At 43.3% G+C, this 21,985-nt stretch overlaps 1 protein-coding gene across 4 annotated transcripts; it reads right to left on the minus strand.

Annotated features, from left to right (window-relative positions):
* Nucleotides 1-17: 17 nt before the first annotated feature.
* Nucleotides 18-21,958, minus strand: PPP2R3C (protein phosphatase 2 regulatory subunit B''gamma). Of its 4 annotated transcripts, none has more exons than XM_074868292.1 (13): nucleotides 21,761-21,958; nucleotides 20,807-20,934; nucleotides 19,562-19,666; nucleotides 18,830-18,942; nucleotides 17,896-17,993; nucleotides 9,049-9,119; nucleotides 8,174-8,306; nucleotides 6,965-7,020; nucleotides 6,816-6,891; nucleotides 6,319-6,455; nucleotides 4,551-4,688; nucleotides 1,183-1,242; nucleotides 18-465 (listed from the first exon to the last, which is right to left on the minus strand). In XM_074868292.1, the coding sequence occupies exons 1-13, from the start codon at nucleotides 21,876-21,878 to the stop codon at nucleotides 277-279; spliced, it is 1,422 nt and encodes a 473-aa protein (XP_074724393.1). In that variant the 5' UTR covers nucleotides 21,879-21,958; the 3' UTR covers nucleotides 18-276. The 4 variants fall into 4 exon arrangements, with proteins under 4 accessions (XP_074724393.1, XP_074724396.1, XP_074724397.1 ...); XM_074868295.1 differs by lacking the exon at nucleotides 21,761-21,958 and adding an exon at nucleotides 21,374-21,612; XM_074868296.1 differs by lacking the exon at nucleotides 21,761-21,958 and adding an exon at nucleotides 19,385-19,472 and having other exon boundaries at nucleotides 20,807-20,826.
* Between the last annotated feature and the right edge of the window lie 27 nt (nucleotides 21,959-21,985).

Genomic DNA, 21,985 nt, shown 5'->3' on the forward strand with positions numbered 1-21,985 from the left:
GGCTTGGTACACAGGGGAGAAGTCCAAAAATATTTATTTAAAAAAAAAAAGCTATTTTTTACCTCTTAAACACTTGCTTTTTTCATTTCAGAAATTAGTTCTGTGATCCCTGTATGTACCACATTTTATATTATGGGGGGGGGGGGGGGGGCACAGGGAGAAGGGGAGGGAATTAAAATGGAAGAGGCATTGATTCAGATAATTCATGTTTCCAGCTTCCAACAGTTGGTGCATCAGACTGAGAGATCTCTATGGATACACTCTGCTCCTGGTCAGTCACGTATCATCAACATCAGCAGTGTTGTCATTATCACTTGCCACAAGGACCTCTCTGTTCTCGTATGTCCAGAACCCATTCAGATCAATTAGAATGCTGGTAACAGTGTCTCCTTGACTGCTATTGATTAAGTCTTGAAGGGAGATTTTGTAAGGATCCTTAGGCTTCACCATATCAAAGATTTCATCCTATGAAAGAAAAGTCAAAATTGGGGAAACCCCCCCCCCCCATTAATAAGCAGAATAATGGCTACTTTATACCATATACAGAATGATCTTTGGGTAACTAGTGCCACCTGCACTGATTTACAAAAAAAAAGCTGTTAAGTCCCAAACCATTTAGGATACAAAGCACAATAACTGGCTACAGACAGGAGCAGTGTGCTCAGCTCCCACATCTCAAATAAGAATTTGCTTTTCTGGAAAGGCTTTGGCCTCAAAGTGGAAAATTGAAACTCAATTTGCTTGTATGAGCTAAATTTTATAGAAGCTCTTGTATTTTGATTTTTTTTTTAAGTACTAGAACTACTAAACGTATAGTAGGCAATAATAAAGAGTTTTATAGACAGGTTTTTTTTAGTCACTACTCTGCCCCCTTCCCCCCTCCAAGGGATGATCCTGAATCATAAAATAGGCACACCAAGTATCTTCAACCTAAGACACAGCAACATGTATTTAACGGGTACTCTGTCTATTAGTAAGGAAACTACTAGAACAGTTGCATCCCAGATTTCTTACAGAGCACTTGCTGAATAGAAAAACATTTTCAAACCTACGAGTAGTACAAGTCAGATCATCTCTACTACTCTGCAAGTAAATATACAACAACCTAGAAACTACAATATAAGTAAACTATGAAATGCTTATTCAAATATTTCATGTAGTACTCTATTCAGTAAAACTAACCTTGACATCCTGAAAAGAAACTGGTTCTTGTCCATGGATTTTCATTTGTTCCTGAATAGCCTAGAAAAAAAGAGAAAAGAATAGGTAGTGCAATATTATACTGACATTGTATGAAACTTTTTTAATGCTTCTGCATCTTAAGCAGTATTGCTCTGTAACAAAGCATTCACAGTACAGCCTGCCTTCAATTCTCTTTCACAAGTGAGGCAGGGGTGAGTTAAGGCATAATCAATGACAGCATCTCCAGGTTCACAGTTCTTAGCCAGTACAGCAAGAATCCAACTTTCATTATGACCAGTGTTTGAGCGCTCTGAAAATGGGCTATGCAGACACTTGACAATTATCACTCAACACTCAAAGCTTAAGACAGTAATACACTCAAACCAGAAGGTTCAGTTCTCTGGCAAAGTGTGAAACACAGGCTAGGGAAAGAAAGAAGGGTAAAGACCAACCAGCAGACAGACAAAGCAGTGTGGCTACTCACATTTTCAATTACTTTGAAAATGGCACCTGAATTCTGGTTGATCAAATAATGATGTGAGGAAGATAATGTATTTGTCTATTTGAGCAACTGTTCATGCATGGAACAGTTCTCCCACTTCATGCCAGAAGTGGCCATTTCTCATTTTGAATGAAATTGCATTCCCTACTATTAGTTCTTTTAATGTGGAACTATTTAAACAGCTGCATCACCAAACCTCTGCCTGTGAATAACAAGTCTGAACAAACCTGTTTGTTTCACTAGCACAAGCTGCATAGCCTTGCCAGCACAGCTGTATCAGCACAGCCTCTGTAGGTGCAGACCTACCCACACTTACACTAGCAGAAAAACAATTATTCACAGTCAAAAGGAACTGTTCTGATGTCAAGGAGAACTTAGAACATTCAATTTCCAAAATTTTAAAGGAGGGACACATTTTGGAATATGATCAAGCATCTGCTGTAGTCGAGGAATTAAGCTTTCAGTAATTAAGTTTTCAAAAACTAATGCAGACTAGAGACATGCACAAAAATAGCTATGTCACAGTAGCTTGCACTGAATTACCTTGTTAAATTGCTTTCATATTAGAATCACTTATGTACTATGACAACACTAAAATTCATGTTTTTGTAAAACATAAAACTGTAAAACACCCTTCATTAAAATCACGAGTCAGAGACAGCTGATACAGCCCCTGGCCTCCCTGAATCCTACCACCATGTGAACAGAAGCAGAAAGTGGTGGGAATGGTGAGCTGTAAAAGCAGGGAGAGAAGACGAGTCACTGCTTAATTTCTCTAGGGTCCTTACTATTGCCACGTCCTGGCCTGACAGTTGCCCATGAAGCATACAACACAGCTACAACTACTAAACAAAATTCATGATGAAGTTCAAAAGGCACATGCAAGAATCCTGCCTGCACCTGCAGCAGAATAACCCCATGCAGCAGTATGCTCTAGGACAGCTAGAAGCAGCTTGCTGGCTAGAAGCAGCTTGGCAGGAAAGGTGCTTGAGCTCTTGGTGCACAAGAAGTTGAACAAGAGTGTGCAGGGTGCCCTTGTAGTGATGAAGGCAGATAAATACTGGGCTGCATTAGAACAAGCACAGCTAGCAGGTTCAGGGAGGTGAATATTCCTCCTGACTCAACATTTAGACACAGTACTCCAGATGCAGCCTCACATGTTTGGGGTCCCCTTTATGAGGCACTGACAAACCAGTGGGAACCCACTAGAGGGCTATCAGGATGTTTGGGGGCCTAAAGCACAGCACAGCTGAGAGGAGAAGCCTGAGATGGGGATTAATTCACCTGGAGAACAGAAGGCTGGGGTGGTGGGGAAAATCTAATTACTATCTTCAACTACCTAGCAGGTGGTTAGAGAAAACAGTGAGACTCTTCTTGGAGACAATACAGTGAAAGGGCAAGAGGTATTCCCATTAGACAAAGACGCGAGAAAGGGTGAGGGGAGAAAAGTCTTCTCAGTCAAGTCAGGGCAGTCAGACACCAGAACACATTGTTCAAAGAGGCTGTAGAGTCTCCCTTCTTGAAGATACCCAAAACTCGCCTGGACAAGGCCCTGAGCAGCTTGACCTAACCATGAAGCTGGCCCTCCTCTGAGCAGACGGTAGAAGCAGGTGACCTCCAAAGGTCCATTCCACCCTAAATTATTTGATGGCTCCAAAGCACTAGAATAAAAAAAGTTGTGGGGTTTTTGTTTTTCTTTGTGGTTTTGGGGTTTGGTTCTTGTTTGTTTGTTGTTTTTTTTTTTTTTTTAAAAAAAGCCTTTCCTTTTTAGAAAAGGTCTTCCAGGAAAGAAGTCTTATGTTTACAAAATGATACTGTTGTCATCACTATCAAAGTTCATGTTCAGCTGGAGACTTACTACAGTATAGAAATAAAATGGATATAAGATTATGCCTTGAGCAGGCCTAAATGCTTTACTTAATGAGCTGAATGAAGTATGTACCTTTTTCATCATACTTTGAGCATACAGCTAAATAAGACAACATTGTTTATTTTTACACTTATAATACAAAGATCCACATAAAGAAAATTGAAGTGCTTTTCCCTGTGTCTAAATAGATATCACTGAAGGGATCTTGTACATGAAAAAAGTACCACACTCATAACTCAGCCTAAACCATCTACAGCAAAAATACTATTTTACTGCACAACATTTCCCTTCCAAGATACCTCAGGTATCTATTAAAAGAACAAGACAAAACAACAAAACACCTACCCATTCTCCCCCAACCCAAAACCACCACAAGCCAGAATAAAACCAAAGAAAACCACTCACATAAAGCACAATTTAGAGGAAGAATTTACAAGCTTTAGGTTAATTTTAACAGCAACTAAAAAAAATTAACCTTATTTTAAATCTATTCTGGAAGCAACAGATAAAAGTACAGAATATGAAAAATGCAAGAAGCTTTTTGCAATCAATACACTGAATGAAGAAATCCCACAGCTGGACAGGCCCATTACTGCACTTCAGTATTTTAATTTCTTCTCCTGAATTTTAGAATTACAGTGGAAATTAAAACCATGGGCAGTAACAAGTAGAACCATCACAAGAGATATTAACAGGTAATCATTAGGCAATTTAAAGACAATTTCAATTAAAAAAAGGATTGGTAGAATATATTTTTCCTAAACAAAATCAAAACGGTTAATTTCAGCTGCAGATAAAATGTTGAAAATACCTTTTGAATTCTTTCCAAGTTTTGGAATTATTTTTTTTAATATTTTAAATCCTCTTAGAAGTAGTTACTAGCGTCCCAGTGGGTACTGGTAATTTAAAGCGATTCCCTGCAGATCTGCATGCAGAAGCTCACAGGCTATAACACTATAAACACAGAAAATGGCCTACCTGTATAAAGAGACTTACCCTAAAGAAATAATTAAGGGAAAAGACATTCAGGTATCCTTTGTTCTCTATATCAAGCAGTTTGAAAATATATTGCAGAGCTGCAGGCTCCTTTCTGTTTTCTAATGCAAGCACAAAGTCCAAGTAGGTTTTATAGTCCTAAAAGTAGATACAATCATTTTTATTACGGTCTTCTTTCTAAATTGATTTTGCAAGCAGGAACTTTATAACTGACAGCTATTTCGTTGTAGGGGATCAGTCTACCTTCCGAAAAAGACAACATGAAATAGAAAATGGCTGCTACCAACAACACAAACAGAAAAGTTAGTTTTCAATGACTGATGATGATAGGAAATCCTGCCATTTTAGAGGTAAAACAGTACTCCAAGCAGAAATCCAAATATATACTTTAAAACACTGTTTAATACATCTTTAGTCTGCTGAACATGCCCAACTAGTGAAGAAAAGCCATATAAAATATCTTCATCACAACAAATTAAACGTTCAGGGGCAGTAAGCCTACCATTACCAAACAGTGAACTATATGGCCAATTAAAGTATATAACCCTTAGACCAGAGTAGGTAGTCTGGCAAATCATGTGTTAGAAGCATTAGGAGACACAACTAATATGTATCATACTTTTCTTTTTCACTAGTACCAATTCTTGATTTCCTGATCAAGATACAGTTGTGACAAGGACAGCAATCCTTCAGTCCTATGCATATAATAACTCTGTCTACCTTAAACACCAGAGTTTTGCTGTCATTCAGAAGGAGCTTTGACAGGAGTTTCATCAAGTTCAAGAGAAGGAATGCAAAATTCTGCATCTGGGGAGAAATAACCCCATACACCACTATATGCAGGGGGCTGACTAGTCAGGAAGCAGCTTTGCACAGATGGACCTGATGGGCAACGAAGTTGAACACACGCCAGCAACGTGCTCTTGCAGCAAAGGCAGCTGACAGCATCCTGAGCTCCATTAGGAAGAGCTTTGCTGGCAAGTCGGGGAAGGTGATCCTACTCCTCTACTCAGCACCGCTTAGACCATATCTGAGCACTGCATCCTGCGCTGGTCTCCCTCATACAAGAAAGAGATGGATCTACTACAGCAAATCCAGCAAAGGACAACTAAGAGGATCCCTCCTGACCTCAATGATTCTGTAATTCCACAAAAAACTGTGAAGGCAGCAGCAGGACTGTATAGTGAATTTGTAATTTATCATTTTTAGAGTTGAGTCATCTGAATGCAGACAAGAAGAGTAGCAATACATTACGTAAAGCTTTCAAAATAAATATAGATACAAGCTTTTACTTTAATTTAGTTAGACTTCCCATTTTTCACAGCTATGGAAAGCTTACAATAAAAAACACTGTTGTCTTCATGAAGAAGTGGACAGGCTAGCTAGCTTGCAGTAGTCTCAAGTGTGCCACTTGTCTTTGGTTCTCTTTAAAGAATTACATGTAACTACAAAGCACTGATACATCTATACATTTTTTTCAACATGCGCTTTGTGTTTTGAATCTACAAGCTTTATCCTAGGCTGTCTGGATTTTGTATCACTTCTGCTTTTCAAAACAAGCAACTTGTCTTTAAGCCATGCTGCGATCACCTTGCTGTTAGAAAATTAAATTTCTAAGATGCTGCACGATCATTTTGTGTGCACAATGATAAACAAAAGTTACTTTACCTCAAGCTACTTTTTATTTTAAAGATACTGATTATGAGACATTTTCCATCTCAATAGCCAAAGTTTTTATACCGTGAACAGAGTGAAAAGATGTGATTACCATTTCACCATCATAAGTTAAGCATTCCTGAAAGACACGATCCAAAAATATGTTGGTCAGAGTCCCTGTTCCATACCGGGACAGTTCTTCTTTGCTGAGCATCCCATTGTGATCTTTATCAAGGTTTAAGTACTGGCCTAGGGAGGAGATACAGAAGGCAAAACATAATATTGTAAGCATGAAAAAAGAGCTAAAGGTGATGCAAAAGCATGAACGGAACAGTCAGAAGAGAAGGTTACAGAGGAACCCTGTACCTTGTGCAACAAGCACAAAACCGTGGTAAAGAGCAACAATGGAGAACCAAAATTGTAAAGAAAGTCAGGAAGATATGCTGAAAGGATGGCTACAGGAGTTGAAAAGACAAGTTACCAGGAGGATTTAAAGAGACAAAACCAGAGGAAAAATAACACTAAGAATGTGACTAAGTCAGACAGAGAGGAGAGGGGAAAAAAAAAAAAAGGAAAAAAAAAAAAGCTTTCACATATAAAGGAACCTACCATAAACTCTTAATGCAGAAGGAGCAGAAAACCAATTTGTTTCCTGACTTTCTTTAGAAAGTTCTTCATCCCTTAACTAAGTGAAACATAAAGTTAGAATTCAGAAAGAGTAAATTAAAATACAATAGCATATGCTAAGAGATCTTTACCTCCAGTAAGTCATCCAGGAAGCTGCAAGCTAAAATATCCTGTATCTTTATCTTTCCTGCAGCAAGAAAAGGAAAACACATTTTAAGTCACCCAGACAACATATTCATTTGACTGTTCTCATTTAGGTGGTTCTACTTAAGAAAATATTATGAGCAAAAAACCCCACCTTTTTTAAAATACCAAAACCAAACAAAACCAACTTCTAACATCAAGGATAAGGCTGTAATTTAAGAGATAGAATAAAAATAGCTTTAAAAAATGACTGAATAAAACTAGCCTGATATTGGCAGGAGTTATGCTGAAGCCTCAAGAGCTAGAAAACTAGATTTTAAAAAAATGAGTGTTCAACATCAATTCAAAATGTAAAATGAAAAATGTAAAGAAAGGATGCTTAAAACATTTGTTGGAATAATAGTCTCTTAAGTGATGTTACATTTTCAGAAACTAAAGATGTGACACAAAGCTAAGGCGGCAGAATGCTGTTCTGCTGGTGTAGCTTTGACTGGGCACAGACATTGCACAAACAGCTGTGCAAAATAATGGCACTATAACTTCACACACACACTCTCTACATGTTTGCAATTACCTCTGCCAGAGGCTACTGCCCACACAACACTGATGTCTTCAAGTGGCACAGCTAGATCTTGAAAACACATGCAGTTTTTGACTTAAATCAAGGGCATACAAATAAGCAAACTGAGGGAGCTACACCTGTAACAAGGATTAGCAGCCATAACTGCAAACCTTTTCTAAGGAGTTTACATGGTGCACACAAATTTAATCACAGGAGAAGCACGTCACAATAAGCATTCTTGTGCATTTCCACAGCTCTGTGGATGTTCTGCCAAGCAGTTCTGTTGTTAGTTGCTGCGTCTTCTATTCACCCTAAATGCTTATTAGATTAGCTACTGCTAATGATGCAACTATGATGAAACAGTATCTTATTTGTCAGTTTCTATGAGATAACTCTATAGTAAAACAACAGATGGGTATCTCATAGAAATTCATTAGCTGTAGAAGTAGATTATTAGACCCATGTAAAGACTCAGGGTCTTCCGTGGAGATAAATCTTCAAATACAAGAGACTGCTGAACCAAAGCCTACAAAGACAACTACATATTACTTTGAAAAAACAAGTACCTTTGGTGGAAACATTCTAAAAGTGAAAATGCTCCCACGTATTTAGAATTTTGAAAACATGGACCTACCTGTTCTGAGAGGATCCAGAAAGAAGAAGAACTTTCTAACTGCTGTGCAGACATAGAAGGAGTAAAAAGATTTTTCTAAACCATCCAGTTGTGGCAAAGTAGGGATAAGTTCCAAAATATAGTTTTCTAAATCCTGCAGAATTAAGAAAGAAAGGAAAACAAGCTTTAAACACTACTACTGCTGCATGTTTGCTATATTCCACCTCTGCTTTCAAGTGTATTTTGTTAAAAATACAATCCTGCAACAAAGCAGGAAAGAGCATGAAAACAGGCAAAAAAGTTTCTGTCTCCCTGCAAGAAATCCTAGGTCATACACATACATGTGATGCCATGACTGAAACAGTCTACAAATAAAGCAGAATGTTAACAGAGTAGATGGTATTTACATGTAAATATAAATGCATTCAACTGTACCTTTTTCAAATACCAATGCATAACTCCTAATTGGATTATTCTATTGCTGAATATTCTTTAATAAATCTTTTTTAAGTAGAGTGGTAACTAGAACCTTCTTATTTATTTTATATTAACTCCTGTTAGAACAGGAGAATAATTCATTGAGGCACACTCTACCCATCCTTTTTTGTGATTTCTACTATGTCCTACTAAAACTAGTAAAGTGCTAATGACATGAAACCTTGATATCTACGATCGCTTTTTCTGAGAATTACCCATGTGTTAAAAAGGCTAGCAGCATTCTCACCACTACATCTCCAGAATATAGAGATCGCTATTTATCCAAACAAATGTGCCCACCCCAAATCTAGATTATTATATAAGCTTTTATGAGATAAGACTGGAAGAAAATTGGAGCCTTTCTGCTGTTCTGTTGTTTGAGTAAAGACAGACAATAAGTTAATCAAGAATTTACTTACTGATTCTCTGAGGTAGCCTTGTCCTGCCACATCATATAAACTGAGACCTATTCTCGTCTGATGAAGCCATACTGTAAAACAGAAAACAGAATTACAGCACGAGAAACCTTGGGGGTTTTCGAGGCCTCACCAAAATTTGAAGTTATTCTTAAGGCCACAAGGCACTGCTGGATGTTAAGTACCTCTCTATTTCCCATTTTTCTGAGATTTAAGCAAAGCCATGATATGTACCAGCCCTACTTAGAAACACCATTTCAGTCTCTAAGTTGGTAGAGTCACTGGCAATATACAGTATGCTGTGGCCAAGACTGCCTTATAAGAACTAGTGTGAGAAACAGCTGAGCAGACACCACATTTTATCTGGTACATGGAATCATATGGATTCCTTCTCTCTCACTGACCTAGAGATATGTATAGCAGTGCATTTTCACTGCATTAAAAACAGCTGTATAATGTCGTATACAGATTGCTTGTCAGATTGCTACAGCCCCTTGTGCAGCACAAGACACCGCAGCTACCGCCAAAGTTCCTGCCCTCACTTCTGAGTTACAACAGGAGAGTTAGAATAGCACAAGCATCTATTTTTGCAGTGAGAAGGCAAATTAATCAGATAATCTACAGGACAATGTGCTTGAGCCCATTGTTAAAGCACAGTAACAGAGATGGAGTACAGATTAGGCATAAAAACTATTATTCACATACTTAATGTTAAATTTAACTTACGTTTCATAAAGAAACAATTTAAAAGTTCCTCTCAGGAAATATGAACTGTGGTTCATACCAACATTCATCTCCAAGGTAAGTGTGTATCAAGGGGACTAAGTATCACTCAGAGACGACTGAGGTTATACGGTGAGGCTGTTTCTTTGTTGGCTGAAGTTTAAAGTAAGTGCATCATACACCCTGAAGCAATTCAAAACACTTTTACCAGGCTTGACTTGTTTGGACAAAGCCAACAGACTCGACCACCTTTCCTCCTGAAGAGGAAGCATTACTGGAGACAGATGGAGCTTTGCGAAATGCTCTACCATTACTCTGTTATTAACTTCACCATGCTCTCATCCCCTCTCAGAAGGGCTGTGTAGATCATTAAGAAAAGGAAGAAAGGCTGTAATCCATGGGCTGTAGGAAAGCCTCCAGCTGGAGGGAGGAAGGAGAAAGACAGATTGCTACATGTTCAGCACATGTATGTGAGTACATGCAGCTATTCCTAAAACTTTAACAAGCATATAACAGAAAAACCACAAAAGCTCATTAATGAGTTCAGCTGGTTAGAGAATACCATCACACACCTGAGACACAGCAGTTTAAGATGTTTTAAGCTCAGGGTGATATGGCCTCTTCCCTGCTGCACCACTGCTCTGGAAGCTGACCACTCTGCTGCATGAGCTTCATCAAAACAAGGTGAAATGTGGGATTGCACTGCCCCAACTTGGATCAGCTCAGGCAGCTGCAGAGTAACTCCCTTCATCATCTGTTACCTTCCTCTCCTTTCATGGCCACGCTGAAGGACATTTAGCAGTAAATACAGATAGAAATCACTAACTCCAATCTAAAGTATTAACTGAGAGTTCCTACAGGAATTTAAGTTTTTTCTTCCTTTAATACCTGGCCTGGACTTTAGCCCTCATACAGAACGCTGTACAACAGACAACAGAAATGATCTCAGCTACTGCACAGACGTGCTACTGAGCTAACTTTATTAGGCAATTCCAATGCTGTAAGCTAGCAAAAACAAGGATCCTTACTCAACTGACCCAAGAGGAACTTTCAAACAAATGCTGTGATGGGACCTTATGTTGGCCAGAGTCTGAAAATGAAATGTGATTGAGACGGGACATGCCAAAAGGCTTCCTCTCTCTAAATTTGGTGGTGCCGGGGTTGTTTTTGTTTATTTGTTTGAGTTTTTGTTTCTTTGTTTTAGAAGAAAGGTATCACATTAAATATACAAGACTTAAAACTTCTGGATGGAATAAATAAAAGAGCTCTGAAAGAATCTCTGTTGTGTCCATCTGAGTAGGCCTTTTTGAGATGCATCCAATTTTCACAGACTTCTTCACAAGTGTCCTATCCTGCAGCTTTTGGGTTTGCTGTTTGTTGCAAATGGGCCTACTACTCCTTCCTTGCATACTCTGCATGCCTCCTCACCAGGTTTCCTGCTCAACACATCTCTCGTCCCTTGTACCACAAGATTTTATGTTAAACAAGTTGAGTCGCTCTGGGGAAAGGTGCCATTCTCCCCACCTGAAGGTTCTACCAGACCTAAGAACATAGTTGCCAGGGGACAAGACAATGAGGTAACCCTCTGTTGTGGTTTAGCCTCTGCCGGGGTCTGAGACCACGCGGCTGCTGCCCCTCCCCCACAAAGGGAGTGAAATACAAAACCCCAAGACTGAAATAAGGAAAGGTTTAATACAACAATGCAATAGCAACACAACAAACAACAACAATAACAATAACAGTAATAGTGATAGCAGTGAACAGAGCAAAATAGCTACCAAATACAGCAGTTTGAAGCACGAGTGCTTCAAAACCACGAGTGCACCGCGCTCCGCGCCAGGAAAATGTGACCTGCCAGGATGTGACGTCCGCATGGTATCTGAATAACCCGGCTAGAGCTCCCCCCCACTGCTGGGGAAACTTAACCCTATCCTGGTTAAACCAGGACATAATCCACCCCTTTATCCTATACCATGTGCGTCACATCCAGCTGCCACTTAGCAATTAGCATTGACAAAGAAAAATTAACAAAAGCACAGTATAACTCACGGTGTGTTTTCACCCACAATCAAGTCCCCTTGTGGCACGCATCGGACCTCTCCATCCTTCTGCATCACCCACCAGGTGCACCCAGGTCCTTGAGCAAAAACAATCCCGTGGATGGGTTTGCCTTTGCCCGGCGCAGGACTAACCCAGACCATTTTTCCCAGCAGGTCCCTCATGCGCACCACAGGGACTCCATCCCCGTCCACAACACGTGGAAGTTTTGACTGAGCCGGGCCAGCTCGATTGGCAGATCCTCTTGTGTTGACTAACCAAGTGGCCTTTGTCAGATGTGTGTCCCAGTGTTTGAAGGTTCCACCCCCCATTGCTCTCAATGTAGTTTTTAACAGCCCATTGTAGCGCTCGATCTTCCCAGAGGCTGGTGCGTGGTAGGGGATGTGGTAGACCCACTCGATGCCGTGTTCTTCTGCCCAGGCATCTATGAGGTTATTTCGGAAGTGAGTCCCGTTGTCCGACTCAATCCTCTCTGGGGTGCCGTGTCGCCACAGGACTCGCTCTTCAAGGCCCAGGATGGTATTTCGGGCGGTGGCGTGGGACACTGGATAAGTTTCGAGCCACCCAGTGGTTGCTTCCACCATTGTGAGCACGTGGCGCTTGCCTCGGCGGGTCTGTGGCAGTGTGATGTAGTCGATCTGCCAGGCCTCTCCATATTTATATTTCATCCATCGATCTTCATTCTGCTGGGGCTTCACCCGTTTGGCTTGTTTGATTGCAGCACATATCTCACATCCATGGATGATCTCTGCGATGGTGTCAATGGTGAGGTCCACCCCTCGATCTCGAGCCCACCTATATGTTGCATCTCTGCCTTGGTGGCCCGAGGTCTCATGGGCTCACCGGGCTATGAACAGTTCACCTTTACGCTGCCAGTCCAAGTCCACCTGAGCCACCTCGATCTTAGCAGCTTGGTCTGCCTGCTGGTTATGCTGATGTTCATCAGTGGCTCGACTCTTGGGTATATGGACGTCCACATGGCGCACCTTCACAACGAGGTTCTCCACCCGGGCTGCAATGTCCTGCCATACTTCAGCGGCCCAGATAGGTCTGCCCTTGCGTTGCCAGTTGTTCTGTTTCCATTGCTGCAACCACATCCACAGGGCACTTGCCATCACCCACGAGTCAGTGTAGATATAGAGCCTCGGCCACTTTTCTCGCTCAGCAATCTCCAAAGCCAATTGGATGGCTTTCACCTCTGCGAACTGGCTCGATTCACCTTGTCCCTCAACAGCTTCATTGGTTTCTCGTGTGGGATGCCACACTGCAGCCTTCCATCGTCGATGTTTTCCCACAATGTGACAAGACCCATCAGTGAACAGGGCATATTGCTTTTCTTCCTCTGGCAGCTCGTTATATGGTGGGGCCTCCTCAGCACGTTTCACCTCTTGTTCTGGTGACATCCCAGCATCTTTGCTCTCTGGCCAGTTCATGATCATTTCCACTAATCCTGGGGGGTCGCGGTTCCCTATTCGAGCCCGTTGTGTTATCAACTCAACCCATTTACTCCACGTGGCATCTGTTGCATGATGTGTGGAGGGAGCCTTTCCTTTGAACATCCATCCCAGCACCGGCAGTCGAGGTGCCAGGAGGAGCTGTGTCTCAGTGCCGACCACTTCTGAGGCAGCTCGAATTCCTTCATACGCTGCCAGTATCTCCTTCTCAGTCAGGGTATAGTTAGCTTCAGAGCCTTTGTATCCCCGGCTCCAAAAGCCTAGAGGTCGGCCTCGGGATTCCCCATCTGCTCTCTGCCAAAGGCTCCAGGAAGGGCCATTCTCCCCGGCTGCGGTGTAGAGCACGTTCTTAATCTCCTGCCCTGTCCGGACTGGCCCGAGAGCCACTGCCTGGGTAATCTCCTGCTTAATTTGTTCAAAGGCTTGTTGTTGCTCTGGGCCCCATTTAAAATCGTTCTTCTTGCGGGTTACGTGGTAGAGAGGGCTCACAATCAGGCTGTAGTTTGGTATGTGCATCCTCCAGAACCCCACAGCGCCCAGGAAAGACTGAGTCTCTTTTTTGGTGGTTGGTGGGGCCATGGCTGTTATCTTGTTTATCACCTCCATTGGGATGTGGCGACGCCCATCTTGCCATTTTATTCCTAGGAACTGAATCTCCCTTCCAGGCCCCTTAACCTTCTGTCGCTTGATGGCAAAACCAGCCTTCAGAAGGATTTCAATTACCTTCTTTCCTTTCTCAAAGACTTCCTCAGCTGTGTCCCCCCATACAATGATATCATCAATGAACTGCAGGTGTTCTGGAGCCCCACCTTTCTCCAGTGCAGTATGGACCAGTCTATGGCAAATGGTGGAGCTGTGTTTCCACCCCTGGGGCAATCGATTCCAGGTGTACTGGATACCCCTCCAAGTGAACGCAAACTGTGGCCTGCACTCTGGTGCTATTGGAATGGAGAAAAACGCGTTAGCGATGTCAATCGTGGCGTACCACTTGGCTGCCTTCGACTCCAGCTCATACTGGAGCTCTAGCATGTCTGGCACTGCAGCACTCATTGCTGGCGTAACTTCATTCAGGCCACGGTAGTCCACGGTCAGTCTCCATTCGCCATTAGGTTTTCTCACTGGCCATATAGGGCTGTTGAAAGGTGAGTGAGTCTTGCTGATCACCTCCTGGCTTTCTAGTCGACGGATCAGCTGATGGATGGTGACTAGAGAATCTCGGTTAGTACGGTACTGCCGCCGGTGCACCGTCTTGGTAGCAATTGGCACTCGCTGCTCTTCGACCTTAAGCGACCCCACCACCGAGGGGTCCTCTGAGAGGCCGGGTAAAGTGGACAATTGCTCAACCTCCTCCAGGGCAGCTATACCAAAGGCCCACCGGTACCCTTTTGGGTCTTTAAAGTACCCTCTCCTGAGGTAATCTATACCTAGGATGCACGGGGCATCTGGGCCAGTCACAATGGGGTGCTTATGCCAGTCCTTCCCAGTTAAGCTTACTTCAGCTTCTAATAGGGTCAGCTGTTGGGACCCCCCTGTCACTCCGGAGATGCAGATGGATTCAACCCCACTGTGGCTTGATGACATCAGAGTGCACTGTGCGCCAGTGTCTACCAAGGCCTTATATTCTTGTGGTTCTGATGTGCCAGGCCATCGGATCCACACCTTCCAGTAAATCCGATTATCCCTTTCCTCCACCTGGCTGGAGGCAGGGCCCCTCTAATCCTGCTCACCATCACTCACTTGATCTAAGAGTGACTCCTGCAGGAATGACTTCCTGGTCCCCTCAAGAGGGTCAAGCATACTGTTGGCCATTCTATTCTGTCTGGGGGGTTTCTGACTAGACACTGGAGCTGCATCTCTCTTGGAAGACTCCCCTTTCATGGTGGTCTTCCCTTTCAGTTGCTGTACTCGTGCAGCTAGGGCGGAAGTGGGCTGCCCATGCCACCTTCTCATGTTCTCCCCATTGTTGCGGAGGAAGAACCACAGGGTGCCCCGTGGTGTGTACCTTCTACCGCCCTTCTCTTGGGTGGGGAAACGCCTGCTTCTAATGGCTGAGACATCGGCCCGTGCAGGTGAAACATAGGACATGTCCTGTTCCATTTTTTGGAGCCTCTGAGACAGTTCCTCTACGGCTGAAACCCAGGCATGTTGGGAGGAAGGGAGACTTCCCTCATAGTGCCGGAGCTGCATAGTCACTTCATCCACTGTCTGATTGTCTCGCCACCAGGATGCTGCTGCTAATGCTTTGGAATGTCCCTCTGGTCCACTTTGCAGGAACTTCCGCCACATCAGCTGTGTGCAAGGGACCAGATCTGGATCCATTGGTGACTGCTCATCATTCAGATCACCATAGATCATATCAAACACAGCCATTTCCCTGAGGTTTTGGATGCCTTTCTCCATGTCGGTCCACTTGCCTAACCGACATAGAGAATCATCCTTGTAGGGGTACCTCTCCCTCACAGCGAGCAGGAGTCGCCTCCAAAGGCTGAGGGTTTGAGCCTGTTTCCCTATTGCCTTGTCAATACCAGCCTGCTTGGCTAAATGTCCAACCTGCTTGGCCTCTCTCCCCTCCAATTCCAAACCAGCAGCTCCAGTATCCCAGCACTGGAGCAACCAGGTGCAAATTTGCTCGCCTGGACTGCGGCTGTAATCCTTCCGCATATCTCGCAACTCACTGAGGGATAGAGATCGGATGATTACCTCCGGCTCTTCCTCCTGCTCTCGTGATGGGCCTGGTTCATTATCACCCTGTGCACTGCGAGGGGATTTTTTGGTATATTTGGTTTTCCGTATCGGGGCAACTGATACTGGCACTGCTTGTCCCTCCGGCTCAGCTGCTGTGCTGGTGGAGGCGACCGGTACTGGCGCTGCCTGTCCCCCTGGCCCAGCTGCTGTACCAGCAGGCTCACTTTCAGACCCTGCAGCTCTTTCGCCCCCTTGAGGGCAGTGATCAGTGTTAAGGGCGATGCGGTAAGCATGGGCAAGCCCCCAGCACATCGCAGCGAGCTGCATCTCCCGGGGTTTGTCAGATTGGCAGCACACCTTTTTCAAACACTCCACCAGTTTATCAGGACTCTGCACTTGTTCGGGAGTAAAATCCCAGAACGTTGGGGGTGACCACTCACTCAGGTACTTGCCCATCTTCTCCCACATACCTAGCCATTTATAACTATCTGCCCCCGGGGCAGGTTTCCGGGTGGTGCTATTGTTGGAGAAGTACCGCATGGCCCAAAACAAGATCTGGCAGACATTTAGAAAGCATTGTGCCACGAACACAGTGGCCAGGAGGCTCCAGGGATAGCTAAAACTCTCAAAAACCGAGAGAATCTCTTCCCCTGGCTCACCCATAGAGGGGGTGAGACCCCAAACAAAAGACCAGGCAGCAAACAGGTAGCGGTGCACCCCCACAAGCAGCGAAACGAGCCCATTATAAGCAGACAGTAACCAGTATAGCAAAATAAAGCCCTTGACACATCTTCCACCGACAATAAATGCCAGTACTAGGAGCACAGAGTGGACATGAGGATTAATCCAGCCCCACCACGCAAGCAAATTGCCCAGCATTGCAAACATTTCTTATCAAACAATACAAGTAAAACAGAAAAATTACACCTAACAGATTGCTCTAACACACTTCTCCTTTTGTCCTTATTTCAGTCTTCTCCAGCCCCACGTTGGGCGCCAAAGTTGTTGTGGTTTAGCCTCTGCTGGGGTCTGAGACCACGCGGCCGCTGCCCCTCCCCCACAAAGGGAGTGAAATACAAAGCCCCAAGACTGAAATAAGGAAAGGTTTAATACAACAGTGCAATAGCAACACAACAAACAACAGCAATAACAATAACAGTAATAGTGATAGCAATGAACAGAGCAAAATAGCTACCAAATACAGCAGTTTGAAGCACGATGTACAAAACCACGAGTGCACCGCGCTCCTGCGCCAGGAAAAAATGTGACCTGCCAGGATGTGACATCCGCATGGTATCTGAATAACCCGGCTAGAGCTCCCCCCCACTGCTGGGGAAACTTAACCCTATCCTGGTTAAACCAGGACACCCTCCTTCCTGCTAGCCAGCCTCATCTTTTTAAACAAGGTCTAATACAGTTTTTTAAAAAAATAAAATTGCATTTTTCAGCCCAAGTCGTTATTTATAGTAAAAAATAGCTGAAAATATGGTAAAGGCTATAGTGACAAGCACAAGAACATACTGACATATTTGACAATCACACTTAAATAACACCGCTCTGTAGAAGGAAAAACAGCAAACAAAGCTATGTGCCGGACAGTCTGATCAGTGATTAGAATCAACACTCGCCACGTATCTTTACTGTTTTGCTCTTCATAGTACTGCCTCAGTAAAGGATATCAGAACAACAAAATACATAACAAACAGATGAAGGATATCTCTGGCTGAGCAGAGAGGTGGATTTCAGAGGCAGGGTGAACTCCCATCTCCTAGTAACTGGAAAAAAATCCCAAGCCTCCAGGAAAACAGCATTATCGATCAAGGGCTAGATCTCTACTGCTGTTGAAGAGAACAGCAAGTAATTAATAAAGCTTAAAGTAGCCTTGAAAATAAAACAACTTGTCATTAACACAGAAGAAGCATCAACTAACCTTTTCGCATGACATAATTGAAAAACTGCATGATAGATATCCTCCCATAAGGATCATTATGGAGCAATTTAGCAAAGATCTTGGCTGTGAAGAACTGCCTGTAAAACATAAACACAAAGCTACTTCCATGCATCTGATTACACTGCATTCACAGATCCAGTTACAGTATCCCAAACTTACACTTTAAAATACTGTTTTAACAATACAGAATGTGTTCTGTGTATTCAGAGACATTAATTTGCTACACTACACCCATCAGGTGGGATCCTACCAAGTAGCAATGGCAAACTCCAGCTGCCTTTGCTGCTCATGAGACAATCTTCAGTGATGTGGGAGTTTTGAGAGCTTTCATTCAGTTTAATTTCTATTTAGGTCAATATATTTGGTAGTATATTTAGTACAATATATTCCAATGTTCTATAACAATATGCACATAAAACAAACTGCCAGTACTGACAACTAATCTGCTTCTGCCCAAAACTCAACCACAAAGCTATGTGCACAACAGCAGTCTCCAACAGGAGCATAAAGAAGGAATATTCACCGTATGCTGTACACAGAACATCTGGTAGGAAATTTTCCATCAGAACATATTAGGGAGGGTTGGGCAATATCATTGGAGACACGATTTCCTCTTCAAATACAAAATGGGCTGTTTAACTAGACACTAACATCATAAAAATGCTCATGCTGGTAAGAACTTCTTCTTCAAAAGGATGCAGTATCCCTCTTGCAGACATCTCTATCAAAAGTTCCCTCAGAGATGTAGGGCAATACACCTTTGCAAGGATGCAAAGCAACTAGTTCATCAATAACGACATGGACATGATTTTTATCTCACCATTAAACTGTTTCCATCTATTTTAGCAACTGAAAGTTACAGCAGCACTTTGGTTTAGCCAAAGTAAGCATATACAAGATAAGAAAGCCTTACTTGCATTTAGATCCAGCTTTTTCACCAACTTTCAAGAAGTTCTCATAGTTGATCATTGCTTCTTCCCCAACCATTGGTGATGTCTGATGTTTGTCCAGTAGAAACCACAGATTCTTAAAAGGCATTTACATTTGGTTAAGAAGGTATCTCTCTGGAGATGGCAATGTGCTTAAGACAGAGCATCTAAGAAATGCAGCTAAAATGTGGTTTTGTTGCAAAGTTATCTCAGTTAATCAGCACATATCGTCAGTTCAGCCAGAAAAGCAAGCAACGGGTATTTCCACTGCTCTGAACTGGTGTTAAACAAGCAAACACACACACACACACACACACACACACTCTCTCTCGCTCACTAGGATTTTTAGGGTCACATCCCTTTAGTCTATGACTGCAGTAAACTCAACCATCTTTGGAGTCTCTCTCAGTGATATGTAAACAGAACTTATTTCTTCTTCTGGGCCCACTAGAGAAATTGTTGGAATGTGCTGGAAAACCAGAAGCCATTGATTTAGTCCTCATATATATCATAAAGAGGAAGCTTTACGCTGACATTACCAGCCCAAGATTACGCAGCACTTCAGCTTTAGCTAGTACTTCACAACCAGCCAATGTGCCCAGATACAAAGCACCTTACCACAGGATTCTGTGGACAAATAAGAGATAATCAAACTTTGCAGAAAGAGGAAGTCTTGTCAGAAGTCATTATGAGACATACAGAAAACATTTTCTTACCTGCAGTTCTTCATTATCCAACAGCTCTCTACTTTTTCTTTGCAGAAAAACTGCTCTAGATTCTTCTCTTAATTTCTGAAGCAAGATTTCATCTTCAGCTGGCAGCTAGGGACATTGAGGTGTTTTAATTTTCTGTACAGTGGCACCATTCAAAAACTACACATCTAGCAGGTACTCTTAGGTAGCCCTGACTCACACACTCTGATGAAACTATTTGACAGAAAATAACAACCTACCTACCAGAATGCTGTATGGTACCTGCTTCTTCTACAGGAATATCACTTGCATACTGTCTCAAACTATTTTAATATTGAAATATTTATTTAAAGCAGGACATCTTTAACATGAGAAACAGAGACCTACCTTGTACCTGATAACCCATCCAGTAAGCACTTTCTCACAGCTGCAAGATCAGAGAGCTCACACATAAAAGACATTTACTACTGTGTTTTTATGCAGGAGAGAGCACCATTTTCCATTTTGTGGTAGGCCTGACTCTCAAAAGTGTGGATGTCTGCTAGACTTGTTTTGGGCAACAAAACAGATGGAAGAACACTCACCATGGAAGTTTTGCCCATGTTTACATGCAAAACTGTACAGCACTATCCGAACTTGGATGGTTGCGTATGTATTCATTGGATGAAACATAGGTACTTAAGAACTTAATTGGAAGAAATTCATGATCCTAAGCAATATGGGACCATGTGAGGTTAGACAGCAGCTGAGCGGTCAAGTTAACAAGTGCCAGCAATATTCCGTATTTCCCCCATCCCAATCTGATTAATCTCACACATAAATTGCCAGACCAAGCATTTCTGCTGGATGTTGCAAGCAACAGACTTATCTTTAGTCTGCAAGACCAATAACCCACCATTTCATGAAGCAGCATCCCATCATGTCTAAACAGAAACAGGAAGATACGGACTTATAATGCTGGTATATCAGAATTTAGTTAAAACAGGAAGTTTCTCTGAATGACAAGAGGACTTCCTGTCTTTAGTAAACAGCCAAGCCTACTGCCTGATTAGCAAACCATTTCACGGCCTCTGATGAGATGCTTAGTAATTATTTGAAACTGCTGAAATCCACAACTGTACAGAACAAAAAATTATGCTTAGCAATCCATATCATTCTGATTTCAATCTACTTAAGCTTCTGAAACTGAAGTGTCCCTTTGAATAACCGCAACTTTCTTTATAAAACAGAATAGCCTCTTGGTGAAGTTTATCTGGATACCTCACTTACCCTGTAATAAAATCGTGGTATGTTTGTATACGATGTATTGCCACTTTTTCTTCCTCCTTTCCATTCCATGTAATATTTTGTGAACAATTCCATTTCTTCATCTTTTAGCTCTTGTTCGCTCTTTTTGGCTGATTAACACAGAAAAGAATTTTCATGTTGTACTCCAAACAGTTTTAACGAAACAAAGAGCTTGAGAAAAAGGAGTTAATGCTAAGGCTTATACAGCTACGCTGTTTAGTAACACAAACATTAGGTGGAAATGAATGGAGCACAAGCTTTAAAAAGAGATATATGGAACTTGTCACATATATATTCTACTTGAGTATCTACAAAGCACCTCTTTCAGTAACTGGACACACCTGATTCTCGACTGTAACAGGTGACTGGCAAAGCAGCAACATTTTTGTTTTACAGTGGTAGTACTGTTTAAGATACTACTTACTGCAAGTAGCAACATAAAATCACCTTTCACTCTGTACCATTAGGGATATCATTTTACGTATGCACAAGTTCTCTGTAGGGTCACTTATGAACAGTTACCAGCCAAGCTGTCACAGGGGTACGTACCACAGAAAACCAGCCTTTCCACCACCACTGCCCAGGCGGCCCCTCACTGCTCCTCAGCCCCGCCCCTGCCGTCACTAACTCCTAAAATAAAGGCGTTTGTTTCTCCGCAAAACGAGCCCGAGACCCGCCTGGCTCCCGCGGCAGCCTGCACGCGGGGAACTAAAGTAACAGGGGACACGCCAACGGTGGCCCCACCACGCCGCCAGGCCTGACCCCGCACCCCGTGTCACTGCGGGCACCGGCGGCCGCGCTCACCCACAGGGGCACCTTCCCCGCCCGCCCGCCCGCCCCCCGGCCGGGCCAGGCCCGCCGGGAGCGGCTCCAGCGCTCCACGGCGGCCGTCACCCCGCGGCGAGAAGTGCTGCCGCCCGTCCCCGGGGCACTCACGGGCGCGGCGGGCGGCCAGGCGGCCCCGCAGGCTCCGCTTCCAGTCCATGGCCCCCGCGGCAGCCACCCGGCGCCACGTGACCGCCGCCGCGCTCCGGCCGGCCGGCCCCAGGCGCATGCGCGATACCCTGTCCGACGAGTTCGACACCGGGGGCGCCGTGCCCGCAACCAATATGGCGGAGCGGCCCCATCCGCCCTAACAGGGCGCGCCCAGTGAGACGCGAT

The sequence above is a fragment of the Strix uralensis genome, chromosome 4 (assembly GCF_047716275.1).
Source record: "Strix uralensis isolate ZFMK-TIS-50842 chromosome 4, bStrUra1, whole genome shotgun sequence".
Lineage (NCBI taxonomy): Eukaryota > Metazoa > Chordata > Aves > Strigiformes > Strigidae > Strix > Strix uralensis.